The sequence below is a fragment of the Corvus brachyrhynchos genome, unplaced genomic scaffold, assembly GCF_000691975.1.
Source record: "Corvus brachyrhynchos isolate BGI_N302 unplaced genomic scaffold, ASM69197v1 scaffold910, whole genome shotgun sequence".
NCBI lineage: Eukaryota > Metazoa > Chordata > Aves > Passeriformes > Corvidae > Corvus > Corvus brachyrhynchos.
The window spans coordinates 428950-446429 of NW_008235730.1; the positions used below are offsets into that span (position 1 = coordinate 428950).

A 17480-nucleotide genomic window follows, 5' to 3' on the forward strand; every position below is an offset into this window, starting at 1 on the left:
TGGAGGGGATGTTGGGACAGAATTGTTCCCTGGGAGGGTGGGCAGGCCCTGGCACAGGGTGCCCAGAGAAGCTGCATCTATCCCATCCCTGGAGATGTTCCAGGCCAGACTGGATGGGGCTTGGAGCAGCTGGGACAGTGGAAGGTGTCGCTGCCCATGGCAGCAGGTTTGGAGCAGGATGAGTTCTAAGGTCCCTTCCAACCCAAACAATTCCACGATGCTGTGATTAAATATCTTAGGAGAAAGAAGCACCTTCCCTCACATCTTCACATCTGCACCTCTCACAGCTGGATTCTGGTTTACAATTGGTCTCCCCAGTGCCACAACACTGAAAAATTCACAGCAGTTCAAAACCATGTCACAAGGTTGCAGGTCAAAACTCCAAGACTTCCATGTATATTTCTCAATACTAAATGCATTGGTCTTTCCCAGTTTGCTAACTGGATCTTGCACACCTGAAAACAGTTCTTTGTGCCAGAGAGTCCCAAAGGACTTTACAAACTGGAATGCAATTTTAACAGGGTTCTCCTAATCCTCAGCTGAAATCCAGCCAAGTCCTCAGTGAAACATGGCAAGCTTTTATGAAGCAGACAATTTTAACTATAAACACACAACACATTAACCAAATGGAATAGAAGGTGAAACTTAGATAAGCAGACATTTGTTCAAGACATTCGAATCAACACTGTTTCTTTTAAAAACAGGATCATCAAACACTAAAATACAAACATTTTTCACTGTGGTCATTCCAAGTTTAGAAAGGAGGGTATAAAATCATCTTTATGTGCAATGAAAGTAATTTCACTCAGCAGTTTGAGTGTCTTCGATTTGAAGAAACAAGAATTGAGCCTTGCCTGCAGGAAAGAAAACATGAATTATCAGGATATAATTTGTGTTAAGATAGCGGAGGAACGAGCAAAGAGTGAAAAACATGGAAAAGCTCAGTGCAGGAAGCTCGAAGGCAGCACTTACGCTGACACGTGCCCCCGTTGGTGGGATCCCCGTAGTAGCCCGAGATACACGTCTCACAGTGTTTGCCCGTGGTCAGGTTTTCACACTTCTCACAAATGCTCTCATTTACACACTTGCTGTGCCCGTTACACTGACAGGCTGAAGAGAACAGGAAAATGATGAGTATTTGGTGCTCAAATGTAGTTCACAGAGACGCTCAGGAGTCTGCACTGTGCAGAAGATAAATGAAACCATTGCATTCACCTTCCGAGAGGTTCTTGTCTCTTGCTAGCGATACATGGAGCCAAAGACAGGTGTATATCAAAAAACTGGAATTGAATGCAATACACAGAAAACTGAACTGCAAAACATTACATGCATGTTGGACTGGAAGCTGCTGGTGGGGTGGATTTACAAGGAACGGGGAGGGAAGTGTTGGTTTTGTGTCAAAAACATTAGTTAAAAATCATCCTAAGTATTACTAATACTTAAGACAACCTTCAAAGGAAGATCCGCCTTTCTTTCAAACAGCCTTAAAATAAATAAAGGAACAAAAGTTAAAATCTCATTAAAGGTTTGTTGGGAAAGTAATTATTTCTCTCAAGTAATAAATAATAATGTCTTCATGCAGCAAACCTGTGCAGCTCAGCTGCACAGCTCCTTCCATCTCCAAGTGTGTAGTTCCTACTTATATTCTATACTCCTCTCCTCCCTCTATTAGCAGGAGGGAAGACAGACATCCCCATAGCCTTAAAAACTCTCTCCCCTTGCATTTAATCAAAATGCTGGACAATTAAACACCACTCATTTACCTGGACACTGAATAAAGGACCAGTTATAGCTGTTCTCCACAGGACACATAGTGACATTAAGGACAGGCTCCAAGCTGTGTTTCCCTGGAGTGGATGGGGTCGGCATCTTGACAGGACCCCGGTAAGAGCCTTCAATGCACTTCCCCTTCCCAGTGTTGCTCGGATCCGTGCACCACCCACAGCCAGGCTGCTCCAAGCACTGAGCACATGTGCAGTAGCCTGAGCAGTTCTCAGCTATAAAAAAACAAACATGGAATTGTGGAATAAATCACTATGTCAAACACAGGCAACAAAAAACGCAGAAAACCTTGTATTTTTACCTCAACAAAATATTTATCTTATCAAATCTAGAAATATTTATTCTGATATTCACAGTAACGTTTGTTCCTATCAGCATATTTATTCCAGAATCTAAAATAACTATTAACAAAGTTTTCATTAATCAGTGAGTTATGAAACAGCACAACACACACAGAGGTTTTTCAAACCATTACACACCACCCTCTAACACCAGAGGTTAATGTTCCCTCTAGAAAGCATCTCTGATTGATTTATAATAGATCAGATGATCAAATGAGCCACCTGGAAGCAAAGGCTAAAAACTGGCCGGTTTAGTCACTTTGAGCCTCTTCCTGCCACATTTCAGTATCACATGCTATTATTTCAAGTATTTATCTAAGTCAAAAAGCATAGAATACAAGTAGAAGAATAAAATTCCACCCTTTAGCCCCTCCTTTCTCTAATGGGATGGGATTTCAGGGGTGACAAACTCTTTACATACAGAAAACTTTTTCTATTCCTTTTCCCAGACTATCTTGAAAAATATTTTCTGGATTCTTTGTGATGCAAGATGAGCAGACTTTCTATTTTGATGTTTAAATTGACAATATTTGCCTTTAAAAAGTAAAGAAGAGTAGTAGAAAAACATTTTTGTCCATTATTTTAGCTTACTCATCTCCTGCCTGATTCTTCCTCCAACTTTTGACCTCAGGCAATATGGGAAGTTCACACTCTCATGTTCCTTAAATTTATTTTCTTCATCTCTTATTTTTTAACACTTTGAGCTACTGGTGATGGCCCTCCTCACACCCAACTTCTAAAGAATTCAACATAAATCAAATAATTTCTACATCTTCGCTTGTTTTAAGTTTTTTGCCTCTTTTACCCCAGTTTGAAAAGAAAACACAGCATTCCAAAGTGCCACGAAGCTTTTGCAGTTTAACTTACATCTACCTAAAAGTGGCAAAAAAGTAAATCATTTATTTATAATGAGGTAGAAATTCCTGCTACAGTCTGTAAGTAGACAATACTTCTGAGTAAAACACTTGTGTAAACCCTAATTTGGATTTGATAATCAGGCAATCACAAAGTGGTTTGGGTTGGAAAAGAACTTACAGACAGTGTCATTCCACCCCCTGCTACGGGCAGGAAACCTTCCACTAGACCAGGTTGCTCCAAACCCCATCCAGCCTGGTCTTGTTCCTCTCATCCAGGGGATTTTCAGCACAACCCACGTGGGTCTCAATGACTTTTACCAACAAAACACAAGCGCCCAGCCACCCCCAGGAGCCAGGAGCGGTCACTTACGTGGACAGCTGCTCATGGTGTACCACTCCATGCACTGCCCATAGGGGAAGGAGGCCACGTAAGCGTTGGAGTCCACGCACTGCTTCATGTTGCTGCACCACATGCACTCGGAGCTGCCGCTCGTGCACTCCCCGCAGGCGGAGCGCAGCGCGCAGGGCGTGCGGCACTGCTTGGCGCTGTGGTTGGCTGCGGGGGGAGGACAACAATCAGTTCTCTTCCAGAAGTAATCATGGCTTGGAAGGGACCGTAAAAACCATCTCATCCCACCCCCCGCCATGGGCAGGGCCAACTTCCACTATCCCAGGCTGCTCCAAGCCCCATCCAACCTGGCCTTGAACACTTCCAGGGATGGGGCAGCCACAGCTTCTCCGGGGAACAGTGTTATGAGAGTGGTCTCTTTTTCTCTCCAGCTCTGTTGATGTATTCCTCAGTTACCCTCCCCAGCAAAGCATAGGGAAGAATCCCCATGTTTTACATGAGCACACAGGGACATGTTTTAAGTGATTTGATCAGTTCCAGACATAAATGAGCACTCAAAGCAGAACTAACTCAGCAGTTTGTAGTGTGAGCCAATGCTTTAAGCTTTGCTTCAAGTGATTGTTCTCACACCATAAAAAACAAGGTAAAGCTTAAACCCAAGTGCTACAAGTGAAAACATACAGAATTTTGAGTTCATGTTCCACATTCAGGATTCACATCCTGCACTTCCACAAAGAATGATTTCAACTGGTGTAATGTACTTAAAATTTTTATTTGATCAACCAACTTCCCTAACACTTAAAGAGGCACTAATTGGTATTCAGAAATAATCAGCTACAGTGGAGAGTTAACAGACCAAGCCATCTGAAAAGATACGCAGTTTCAAGAAAGCTGGAAGACTTTTCCCAAAAGCAAATAGCTTCCTCTTTTCCAAGTTCTTGTATCTCCAAAGTGTCTTGGCCAATTAATTTCAAACTTTGACAAAATCCTCCTCTGGCTACATAGCAGGAGCAGGGAAAAAGAGGAATTCAATTGGAAAGTTACTTTGTTTGGTTTTTTTTAAACAGGAGATTGCTCCATACCATAATTAACCTAAATGTCACATGTAGGTATGCAATTGAGAAAAAAAAATTAAAATAATGTACTTCAAATATTTTACAGTTAACAGCATAAATGTTGAGCTAATTTTAAAATTTCTAGTTCCTGCATGAAATACATCCACAAGACACGGGTTCAGAACTACTTTTCTTCAGCAAAGTCATGATTCAGCTGGGTTGGAAAGCAAAAAATTGTATTCTCTTTACTCTCTAAGAAATACTCATCAACCAGACAGCTGTTGTTACCTGGCCTTTCACACACAGTGCCGTTGACCTCGTTGATACACGTTGCTGCCTTCAGTCCCTGTTGGGAAGGCTCAGCTAAATATCCACAAAATCCAGCATCACTCGGTTCATTGGGAAGCCACTGGACGAGGGTGTTGGTGAAGGGAGACATGTCTTCCCAGCACCAATATGACACATTGATTTTCCTCAATCCAACCCATGGAGTCAAAGTTTTGGGCTAGAAATAAAGGAGCAGGTCAAATCTAAGTTAGTGTTGCTGGCCACAAACGTCTTAATATAAAGATCCCATAAGACAACTATTTCTACCAGCAATTTATTTTTTGGCACGCTTTCATTTTGGGGAGGAGCATTTGAGCTCTATTGCAATAGCATCTTGTTTTACTGTTAAAATATGTAAACATCACCTACTTCAAAATGATTTTATGCACTTTTATACCCTAGAGCTGCAGCTTCCAACAACAACAGGGTTACAAAGCATATTGTGCTAACACCAACATATTTTCTTGTTATTATTAAACATCTACATACAGTTTACTTGAACAAGGAGTAACTGCAAAGCAGAGCCTCCCCCAGCACATCCACCAGGGCTCCAAGTCCCATCCAGCCTGGCCTTGGACACTTTCAGGGATGGGGTAGATGCAGCTTCTCTGGGCACCCTGTGCCAGGGCCTGCCCACCCTCCCAGGGAACAATTCCTTCCCAATCTCCCATCCATCCCTGCCCTCTTTCCCACTGGGAAGCCATTCCCTGCCTCCTGTCCCTCCAGGCCTTGGCCCCAGTCCCTCTGCAGCTCTCCTGGAGCCCCTTTAGGCCCTGCAAGGGGCTCACAGCTCTCCCGGGGCCTCCTCTGGGCTCTCTCCAGCAGCTCCACGTCCTTCTGCTCTTGGCCCCAGGGCTGGGGCAGCTCTGCAGGTGGGCTCTCACCTGAGCAGGGCAGAGGGGCAGATTTCCCCCCTCCCCTGCTGCCCACACTCTGGGATCAGCTCAGGATGCAGTTTCCCACCTTACAAGCATTCTATACTAATATCCACTAAAACAGGCTCCTAGTCTCTTTCAGCTCAATTTTCAAAGTACTCTGTAGGTGGAAAAAAACCCGGTAAACTAACAATTCTTTTTTTCACAGTGTAAAGATTTAAACACTATGAGGGAAGGGTTACCATGTGCCTTTACGAATTTTAAGTTACTCTACACTCATCTACTGGAATATCCAGAAACACCTGGAGCTGTCAGAATCACATATTTTTACGCTATCCCAGGCTTGGCTTCCTCATTTTACAAAAGACTTAATGAACAATCTTGCTTAAATTGCACCTAACCTTTCCTTGGCTAAATCGACTCCCCTCTAAAACACTGTAATTGTTGAAATTCCACTTTAAAATTCCAAAGGGAATCAAGGCAAGGAATGTTCTTGTTTTAATATGGGAATATTTCTCTTAAATACTGAAGCATGTTCTCCCCTGAAAAAAAGCAATCCTATTCCCTCTAGCCTCATTTTTTCTAGAGAAAATGCTTCCCACAGTGGCCTCTGGGACCCAGGAGTTGTTATTCTGATGTGCCATCAGGCCACAGCAGCTTTCCAGCTTAATCCAGGATTTTAGAAAAGATGCACAGCATCATTCTTTGTCAGGGCTGTAGCACCACCTACACAACCTGCCCTGAACATCTCCCTGCTTCTCCCAGGGACTGGAAAAAAGATGTATTTATTTCATTGATGCATGAAGAGGGAAAAATTCCAATTCACTTCTCCCTGGGCCCAACAGAAAAGCACCTGCTACTAAATCACACACAAATAATGCCAAATAAGCCAAGCAGCTCTGTGGAATGAGAAGGTGACATTTTAAACAGCTGCTTTTCTAAGTGGAGTAAATAACTCAATACTTTACGTTAAGCACCTCCAGTGCCCCAAAGGGACCTTTATTTATAAAATATTGTATACAAGTCACCAGAGGGTTCCTGCTGCAGTCCTGTATTCCACTGAGGAAATGCGGGTGTGATTCCAGAACAGAAAGTGATATCTCCAAGGCACTGTGTATGTTTATATTTATCTTTCCCATTTACATTCTCTACAATTTTAGCTCAGAAGCACCTAGAGAGTACACTGAATTTCAAAAGAAAATCAGTTGGTTTTGGTTAAGAGGCATTTCTGTTGTGTACAAAGCACACAATACCCCGGCAAGGACTCCTCCACAGCCACAGCTTTATTACGCAAGGGACATACAAGAGAAGCACTCACCAAAGACTGCATCTTCTGCAGCTCCTTCAGAACAAATTCCACCTTCTTCTGGGTGGTGAGAGAAGCCAATAAAGCACCATTGGACCTGCAGGACAGTTTGGCATGATCGTAGTTCTCCTTAGCATTGGTGATCTTCAGGCAGGAGTTGCCAACCAAATGCCAGTTTGTTCCACAGATATTTTCTGGGGGACAAGGCAGGAAAAGAAAGTAAACCCAGAGATGCAGGTGACCTTCCCAACAATCAAGGCAGTGAAAGAACCATGAAAAAACATGAGCCCAGGTGGGCAAGAGGCCAGTGGCCCCTGGGCTGTCCCAGCACTGGAATGGCAGCAGGGCCAGGGCAGTGCCCGTCCCTGTGCTGGCACTGCTGGGGCACCTCCAGTGCTGGGGGCAGCTCTGGGCCAAGAGAGCCCTGGAGGGGCTGGAGCTGTCCGGGGAGGGGAACAGAGCTGGGAAAGGGCTGGAGAATTCCTGAGGGAGCTGGAAAGGGGCTCAGGCTGGAGCAAAGGAGGCTCAGGGGGAACCTTGTGGCTCTGCACAAGTCCCTGACAGGAAGGGGCAGCCAGGGGGAGTCAGGCTCCTCTCTCAGGGAAGAGGGGCAAATGCCCTCAGGTTGGGCCAGGGAAGGTTTAGGTTGCGTAATAAGGAAAATTTCTTCATGGAGAGGGTTGTCAGGCATTGGAAGGGGCTGCCCAGGTGAGTGGTGGAGTCCCCACCCCTGGCAGTGTTCAGAAAACAAGCAGACACGGCCCCTAGTGCTGTGGCTTAGTGGGCATGGTGAGGTTGGGACAAAGGTTGAACTTGATGATGATGATCTCGGAGGTATTTTGCAGACCTAATGATTCTATTTCCTTCCACTAAGAACACCTACAGCCCCATCCCAAACCAGTATGACATAGAGGTGTGCTCAGAAATGTTGATGCATAATAATACTGGAGGAGAAGAAAATCCATTTAAGGGAGCTGAAGTCCAACATCGACATTTAGTTACCTGCAGTATGTAATCAAAGCACTTATTACAACACTGAATAGTAAAACTGTTGAAGGAGAAAGAGGAAAAGAAACCAAACTTGTATTTTGTTGATGTCTTAAAGCCACTTATTCACCCACAGTTGTCAGGGGACCTTTTGGCAGGAGAGGGTCGTTGGGCTAATCCTCTCCACAGCACAAACTTCCAGGATTAATCCCTGCTTCATTCCCTGCTTCATCTTGAGCACAACCCCACTACTGGAGAACTCCTTACACTTTGGATTAATTATTTCCCTTATAGAAAAAACCCTGATGGGCATTTCCAGTGTGAATTCAGACTTAGCAGACGGAAAAGCTCTCAAGTGTCAATTTTTCATACGAGCTTTTTACACATATGATCAAGTCATCACCCTTTCTACATCAAATAAAACAGACCAAGCTCTTTGTCTATCTCACTAAAAGATGTTTTTCTCACTCTCATTGCTCTTCTTCAAAGTCTCCTCAATTTTTAGCTGTTGCAAACTAGCAAACACCAGACCTGGACATGTCCAGACCTACCGGTTTCTTGGGGAAGGCTTTCCATGTCCATTAAAATATCCTGGGCTTTCTTTTCTCCTCTTTCTCTACACTTTATTACCTACAAATGTTAATCACTGGAGATCGTGTATTTCTCTCCCAGTCATTGGGATAAAAAAAAAATAATTACTGCAAGGGAATTAATAACCAACTCTTGTGAGCTCTACTGGAAACACTCTAATAGGAGAATTTTCCTTAAACACTTCAGGTGTTACTTGCCTCATTTGTCCACTATGTGCCATTATGCTTTTGCACAATTTTAGTTCCTAAATTAAATAGCATGCATTATTAAACCTAATATCTTGCAGAAGCCTATTATCAACAGCTTTTATCAAATGAAAAGGGAGAGATGAAATACAGCCTAATAATTATATGAGTGATCATAGTCCTCTTCAGACAACTGGGACTGAAAAATATTCCAGCAGACTTGCTGTATTTACTACAAATTAAGTTTCATACCAAAGCTGGAATGATTAAACAACATTATTTGCTCCATCTTAACACTAAAAATTACAGATTTGGAGGTAAAACCAACAAAAATTAAAAAAACACCCTGCAACAACTTTTGGACTGGGTGAATTTGGGTTATGCCACCAGTATCTACCTGGCAAAGCGATGCACTCCTGATTCCTAGGTTCCCACTGACAGTTTTGATCCATGGCACAGCTTTTACAACTCGTCTTTTTGTTACAGTAATAGGCAGGATTATCCTTGGGACAATTGTCATAGAGAGTAACAGGAACCTAAAAGAAATAGCACAGGTGAGGCTTTTTCCGATATCGACCCCATGTGGGTTTATAACAGCCATAATCACAACACTTCAGCTCTACAGAGAAATTTAGATATCCAAAAGCCATGGAACTGGGCTGGTTATCAAAGATATTCCCCCAAAACACCACCTGACGTTTTCTGTACTAAAGCTTTTACAAGAGGGTTATTTTGTTTTTCCTAGGGAAAACCCTATTGATACCAAACCCAAAATGTGATTAATGAATAATCATACCATGGTGAAACCTCCACCTCTTCTCCTGCCCACAGCCATCCTCCTAAGTTCATTGGAAAATACCATGCAAAACCCTTGGATCAAATTGAAAGAATCCAAGCATGTAGCACTTCTGAGCTAGACATGCACTAGGAATAACAAAACAGGGATCATAACACTGACAGATGAAAACATTTGTGAACATTTGCTGTTCCAAGGGGTAAATTCAAACTAAGGAAGTGTTAAGAGCCATTACCTGTTCCTCTGTGCAGTTGTTGTGTGCTGGGATACACTGGTCAGAACACCACTGACAGCTGTTTGTGTTGGCTGTGCAGCTGTAGCAGTCTGTAATCTGATCACATTTTTCATTGTCTACAACTATTAAAGAAAAAAACCTGCATGACCAAAAACAGGCATTTCCTGACAGAGCTCTAAGAACTTGATTATTTACAGCAAAAGATACAACCAAATAGCAGTGCCTGTAGATTTTCTGTTAGCAGCTAAAATCAGGTACTTTCATGTGTTTGAACTGATAGAAAATTACTTTTATTTACAGCAGCAATCATTTTTAGTGCCCAAGGAGCCCTAAAACACACCACCAGAAAATAATGCACCAAGACATGGAAGCACATGAACTAAGACACGCTAATGCCCGGGGAAATGATGCCAGAGGATATTCCATCAGGACAGTGGCCATCTCCCACCACAGGCCCATCTTCCTGCAAACCAGGCCTTCAAGTGGAGCATTTCCCTGCGAAGCCTGAACTTTTCTTTCATCTTTCCAATTATTTATTGTCTGTGTTTTGTGAAAATTTATGGTGCATTGAGAGCCCAGCAAGGCAATGTCCCCTTACATCAGTTTCTATTAAATAATTAAAGGCTGCACATCTGTTACAGAATCAAGGGTTGTGTAATCAATTCAGAGCAATGAATGTATCAGGATAAAGCTGTTTAAAATTATTCTATGGAGAAATACAGGAATCAGACCTTAAAACATTCATTCATTTTGCCTGCCCCTATAAATAGAATCATAGAACCCAAGAATGGCTTGGGTTGGAAGGGACCTTAAAGATCATCGGGCTCCAACCCCCTACCAAAAAGATACCGTAACTTTTCCTAAAGCAGTATTCCTGACTCCACCAGATCCGGATGCCCTTCCTCACCCCGTGGTGTTCACCAGCAAATTCTTGGCTCTCACAAGGTCAATTCTTGGAGCAAACATTTACAGAATGATGGTCCAGGCCTGGTTCCTGGCTGGTGATGCTTGTTTGGGATAGAAAAGTAAGTCCAAGAAGCAGGGTAGGAAGAAGATCTCATGAACAAGCAGCTTCAGGAGCAGGAGATAGAAACTTCTCCACATCTCCATGACATTTGGTCAGAGGAAGGGCTCCCAGGACATGTGGAAGCACAACCACAGCCCCCCATCTAAAACCTGACATTGTAATGGCATACAATTAACACGTGACAGAATTTGGAAAAAGACCCTGCACACCCTTCAGAAAAAGCAATAGAAAGAACGTGACACATACCTGGCTTGGGAGGACAGTCTTCAAAGACCTTTTGCTGCTGCTCCACTGTTGCATTTTCCCAGGGGATGCAGCGAGGAGGGCTGGGAGCCCACACACATCTGACGCCAGGACCTGCCTGCAGGCAGGACGTCGCGCTGTCAAAAGCCTCACATCTCTCAGGTGTGAACTTCAGGATGTCACTCAGGAGGAGGCTGTTGAAGCCTCCAAATACATACATGGTGCTGGACAACATGGAAGTAAAGAGAGAAAATCTCACAGCTGTTTTCATGGACAGAGCACTGCTCCAGGTAAATGGGATTTAAGGTCTGAGGGAAGTGTTTTATTACATGCCAGCATATATAAATCCAAATAAATAGCTCTTGGTTAAGGGAAGCACTAAAGAAAAGGTCAGTCAAATTTCACTGTTTCAGAGAAGCCAGAGAGATTCAACACAGAGTCAGAGCTATTCAAGGTCATCAACCAATGTTCCCCTTCAGCCAAAACTTTGGGAGCACCTGATCAACACGATTATACATAAAATGCTGCAAAAATGTGGGATCCTCCTATAATCTGCAGTGGCAAGACATGAAGGAAGGCTAAAAATTGGGGAGATGGTATCATAGCATTAAACCAGAGTTCAGAAACCACGACAAAACAATTTGGTGCTGTCACTGTCTCTACTCTTCTGTCAGAAAACCACACTTTGCATGGCTGGTAACAACTGCACAGAATCATTGTGTCAACTAAAAAAACCCAAACAACCCCCAAAACAAATAATATTTTGTAGGGGGAGAGGTGTGGGATTTTAAACCACAGTATCACAATTGCACCAGGTAAAACGTCAAATTTTAGTAGTTACACAAAAATGTCACCCAGAAATTCTCTGTGCATCTGTGTTTGCCAATGCACCCTTAAAAATACCGTGAAGAAGGCTCAAGACAACTGAAAAGAGAAGTTTTGATTGATTAATAAGTATTTTTAATATGATTTTCATTCTATTTTAGGACTCCTATGATAGGAATTTCTCAAACTTGGTTCCACTGATTCAGTAACAGCTGATTCTGTAACAGCTGTTCATCTAGAAGCAGGGATACAGTGTGTAAGGCTTAACAGCCAAAATCTCACCTAAGATTTCACCCAAATACTGGACATCACGTGCCTAGGGAAGAGCAGCCCCATAGGATAAGGTGTGTCAAGTGAAACATGGACAAATTTAAAAAGTATGAGGGAAATTCAGATTTGAAAATCAATGTCAGTGCAGCTAAGAAATTAATGTGAAATACATTGAAATGCACAATTGTGACATAAATAAAAAATAGAAATATATATAAAAATAATGAAAAAAAATCAAACTATTGGAAAAACTAAGTGAGCTGAGACAGTTTAGCCCAGTGAGGAAGGGCTGATGGGAACAGGTGAATACTGAAGACATGCAAGAGTGAAGATCTGAAAACTTTCCGAGATTCACAGAATGACAGAACGGTTTGGGTGGGAAGGAACCTTAAATCCCATCTCATTCCACCCCGTGCCATTGGCAGGGACACCTCCCACTAGACCAGGTTGCTCCAAACCCCATCCAACCTGGCTTTGGACACTTCCAGGGATGGGGCAGCCAAAAGCTCCCTGGACAAGGAGGAGCCCCCTCGTCCAGAGTTCCTGATCTCCATGTGCCCATGTACAGAGATATGGAACATCTCTGCCCTTACCTGTTGTACAGCACAGCAGAGTGCCCAAACCTGTTCACATCATGGTGGAGACCCGGGCGAGGAAGGACAGACCACCGATCACAAGCTACGAGTGAAAAAAACTCATTTCAGAAATGTTTCTCTGGATAACGAATGAGACAACTTACACAGCATGCTTCTTCCTGGAAGATCCCAAACTACCTGTGATCTTTCAGTAAAGTGATTGAGGGGCTGGAGCGCATCCAGGGAAGGGAACAGAGCTGGGAAGGGGCTGGAGAGTTCCTGAGGGAGCTGGAAAGGGGCTCAGGCTGGAGCAAAGGAGGCTCAGGGGGGACCTTGCGGCTCTGCACAAGTCCCTGACAGGAGGGGGCAGCCGGGGGGGTTGGGCTCTGCTCGCAGGGAACAGGACAAGAAGTAGTTGCTTTTCCTCCTTTACTAGTAGAATTTTCACCATGTAACAAGTTCTGGTTTGATCTGTTTATACATGAATTATTTGCAGTTTTGCCCCAAACCAGTATCACTGAGAACAGAGGCTTATCTTTTTTTTTTTACTTTTTCCATTGCCATTATGTTCCTAGAGGGCAGATATCCATGCTTTTAAAAATATTTTTCACTCATCACAGCTTAAGGATTTGTGGCTGTTTTTTCTCTTTTAGTACAATGTTAGGTTATTCCATCTTTTTCTATTAGCATAACATTTATAAGTTCTGCTTCATTTTTTACTTGGCTTCTCAGGTAATTTTTTCCTTTGGGCAGCATGGGAGAAAAAACAAACAAAGAAACATCTAACCCGATGAGCAAAGGAACAAAAGTAGGAAAAGTCAGTCCAATTCATAACACTTAAATTTCATAAAGGGAAGGGATCACCTTGGGGGCCAATATCCCAGAGGCACTTGGATGCAATTTATGCAATTAAGACAGAAAAGTCAATCTTCTGTAAAGATCTACAGAGCCCTCAAATACTCCTAAGATTCTTTAATACAAGATCAAACCATTGTTGCATGGACTGACCCTCTGGAAAAAATAAGCCCACAAACCAAACTAGCCCATAGATAAACTGAAAGGACAAAGATAAACAAAGTTTTAATTTTTTACTCAATTTAATTGGAAAATTGTTGGATAAAACAACAGATGAGGAGCAATTTTGTTCAAGAGTGCCGATAAAGAAAAGAGAGAACACACAGATTTAGTACTTTGATAAACTGTTATTTTGAAATTTATTTTTATATGTCATTTGCTCCATTTTCAAAGAATTTAACCTAGCCCAGCATCACTCCTGAGCCAAGCATGACAGTTCCAGTTTTTAATAGGAGACTTCAGAAAAATTGGACAGCAATTTGCAATTTTTCACCCATCAGGTTGTGTGTTATGTGAGGCCAAGAAACATGTTTTTCTAGATTAATAGAAGGCCTGGAATACTTTGCTTTCTAAGCTTCTTTCCCATCTTTAACCAGAGATCAAGTATTGGAAAAACTGAGTAATTCTCAGACTATGAAGAATCTTCTCCTTCCTAACTTAACCTAAAGCTTACAATGCCAGGATTTATTAAATGTACTGTTCAAACATAACATATCAGCTACGAAAATGGAAAAAAATGGAAAACATCCAGCTTCTCCCTATGTCATAAAATCAGAATTTTGATGGTGTAAATACAAGAGTTTTAGTTTCTCTTCTGTGGGAAGAAAAGATCATCATAAAAGTAGCACCTTTACATTAAGCAGGAGGTAGAAGATTACATCAGGCATTTTTCCACCCAAAGCTGCTGCAGAGCAGGAAACTTTTTGACAAAGGCCAGACAGACCAATTTTGGGGATAGGAAGAGCTAAATGGCCATTTCAGTGTGCAGAAAACAGGGAAAATACTGCGAAACAGCTCTGCCCAAGTGCTCACCAACCCAAATGTCAACAATCGAAAGGCTTGTCCTGAGAATCAACAAGAATAGCACATGCACACAGCTGGATTGTTATCCTGAAACCTTCCCAAACTAGGCAGTACCTGGACAATTTGGACTGAATATGCCCCAACCTGGTCAAGCAGAGAATAAATGATAAGAAGCATTCAAGAACTTTTATTGCTCACCATCTCAGTGCAAGCTGTTGGCATTGCCCCACACAGATAAAAGATTTTTTTGTCCTCACAATACTCAGTGCATGTGCTCTGACTACTTGGAAATTTGAGGAGGGAAAACCAGAAAAATTTGATGATGTAAATAAAATTAGTTACTACCAAAATAAGTTTTAATGGCAAAGGTTAAGGAGAAGACCTGGGTTTGAAGCATTTGTTTCAGACTGGGTTTAATTCCACTTCTCTCCAGTCTTCCAACCATCACTATGATCATTAATCAGTCATGATCACTAATCAACGAGATGTAAAAAATGAGCAAACCAGCCAGACAGCATACTATAAAAGTAGGAAATAAAGACAATTATTAAGCCTCTCCACTGAAGGCCTCCAGCATCAACTGACCTTGCTTGGTTTTCTCCTGGGTAACTTGTGCCTTGGGAACATCAAGGGATAGATAACAGGGGGGGCTATATGGGCTTATTCCCATGGAGACCAACATGAGCACGACCAGGGTAATTGATTACTGCAGAGATCATGCATGAAGAACCACTGAAAAGGTATTTCTGCTGTGACACAAATGATGAGCCTCCACCCTAATTTATTCCTAGTCACATGGGATAAAGAAAATCATGCACAATGGGCACGATTCTGTTCCCGCAGTGAAGAGAACAGAAGTAGTGGTCTTATTTCTGAAAAAAAAGCTGCTCTTTTCAGGCTGAGAGTCTCTTCTCTAAGGAATGAGGGGACTCAAGAACACCTCTCACCCATCATGTGAAGTAAAATCAATGTAAGCTCCCCATGTCAGTGAGCTTCTGGTAAGAATGGGGGATGTTGACTACACCACTCATGTCATGTAACGTGAACCTGCCTGTTACCTAAAGTGAATCAAAATGAACATCATTATTGGGATATTTTGTCAAATTAATGCAATTTGTGTTTTACACCTAACAGAGAGTTCAGTAGGTCAGGGCAGATAGCAGAATGAAGAAAGAAAAATCTATCACCATTGCTACCAAAGTTTAAAAAATCAAACTGTTCATGACTGCCACAGAATGACAAAATACTCTGGGCTGAATGGCACCTTAAAGACAATCTCATTTCAGCTCTGTGCCATGGCCAGGAACACCTTCCACTAGACCAGGCTGCTCCAAGCCCCATCCCATCTGGTCGAATATCCCATTTTAATTCTTCAATTAAAAAATAAATCAAAATAAAGCCAGTTATGAGCACACAAAAATTCCAAAGGGATGTGACTGGAAATCACAGGAGGCAGAATGGAATGACTGCTGTAACAGAGAGCAAAATGGCACAAGGATACCAAACCCTGATGATCCAAGTATTCACTTGCACTTTCCTCTCACAAACCAGGAGTGGGATCTCAGTGGACAGTCACTTGGACATTTCAGATTTACATGATTATTTCAGGGAACCCACATTTGGGGCATTCTGAGAGTGAAAGGCAAATGTCAGAGTACAGAATGGGGTTTTTCCCCAGTGTGAATTATTTGTGTGTGTATGTAACTTCTTTTAGGTAATTTCATCTCTTCTTTCCTTGTTCTTCTTAAACTCATAGTCACTGGAATCCAAATCCACAAATAAATGCTGCCCTCTCCTGGCTATTGAAACTCAGCAAATCCAACCTAAAATTTGGCTTTATTATTGAATAAAGAAGATAAAACAAGAGTGTGCACTGTACAAGGTGAGTTTCAGCAGGGTCTAGTGTTTGTAACTGTCCTAAGAACCTGAATTTTTGATCCATCATAGATTAAAACACACTCAAAACATCAGGAGAGATTTACGGCTGAGACAGCAGGACAGGAAACAGCCTCAAGTTGTGCCAGGGAAGATGCAGATTAGATATTAGGAAATGTTTTTTGATGCAAAGGGTTGCAAATCACCGGAACAAGCTGCCTAGGGCAGTGATGGAGTCACGATCTCTGGAAGTGTTCAAAAAAGGTGTGGATGTGGCACTTGAGGACATGGCTTAGTGGTGAAAATTATAGCAGTGCTGGGTTGCCAGTTGGACTTGGTGATCTTAAAGGTTTTTTCCAACCTTAATGATTCTATGATTTTATGATTCTGTAACAATACACAGTTTAAAACCTCATTTTTAATGCCCAAGGTTGTGTATAAACTGTTGACGAAGGAACTGCTGCTGTCTGGAACTGGAAATCACTCACCTCATTTGCTTGGAATTCTGTAGCAAGCTAATGAGCCTCTCCTGATTGCACATCCCTGTACCCAGCACCATTTGGGATGAAATACCCAGCATGTAAACCAGTCATTCTGAAGGCAAACTGAAGACAGCTCTGTTGGAATAGCCAAGTATTTGAGGGTTTGTTATTATTTCTGCTAGAACTTACCGATATCATATGCCATAAAATCTGAAGAAAAGCACTTGGCTCCATGGCTCATGGAGGTGTCATTGTGAGTGTTTCCTCCAAACACCAGCATGGTCCCACTCACTATCACAGCTGTGTGCAAGTACCGGAAAAATCGGCTGTCTTTCAGAATAGTCCTTCAGAAATAAAAATATATGTATTAATGAGACTGGTAAGTACCTGGCAAAGACAAAACACTCCATAAATCCAAGCTGAAGAACATTTTGAGGGTGCAGGGAGGAGGGTAATAGTATCTAACTACTTTTCCTAATGAGGTGCTTAACAATTACATTCCACACTATTCAATTCCTCCTGTAATTTCATTCTCATCTTTCCATTTGCTTTGCCAATTTATAGGAGAAATACAACCATGAGAGCCTCTTTCCAAAGCTACAGATCTTCAAATCATCAA

General features: G+C 42.3%; 1 protein-coding gene across 1 annotated transcript in view; it reads right to left on the bottom strand.

Moving 5' to 3' along the window:
* The window catches only part of ATRN (attractin), a 142892-nt gene that overhangs the window by 73309 nt on the left and 52103 nt on the right, over positions 1-17480 (bottom strand). The window contains exons 11-20 of the mRNA XM_008631833.2: positions 17051-17205; positions 12645-12729; positions 10960-11180; positions 9687-9808; positions 9053-9191; positions 6905-7086; positions 4673-4889; positions 3351-3536; positions 1764-1997; positions 973-1110 (exon numbers count right to left, since the gene is read on the bottom strand). Of these exons, the coding sequence (XP_008630055.2) occupies positions 973-1110; positions 1764-1997; positions 3351-3536; positions 4673-4889; positions 6905-7086; positions 9053-9191; positions 9687-9808; positions 10960-11180; positions 12645-12729; positions 17051-17205 (1679 nt within the window). The remainder of the gene's footprint in view (positions 1-972; positions 1111-1763; positions 1998-3350; positions 3537-4672; positions 4890-6904; positions 7087-9052; positions 9192-9686; positions 9809-10959; positions 11181-12644; positions 12730-17050; positions 17206-17480) is intronic.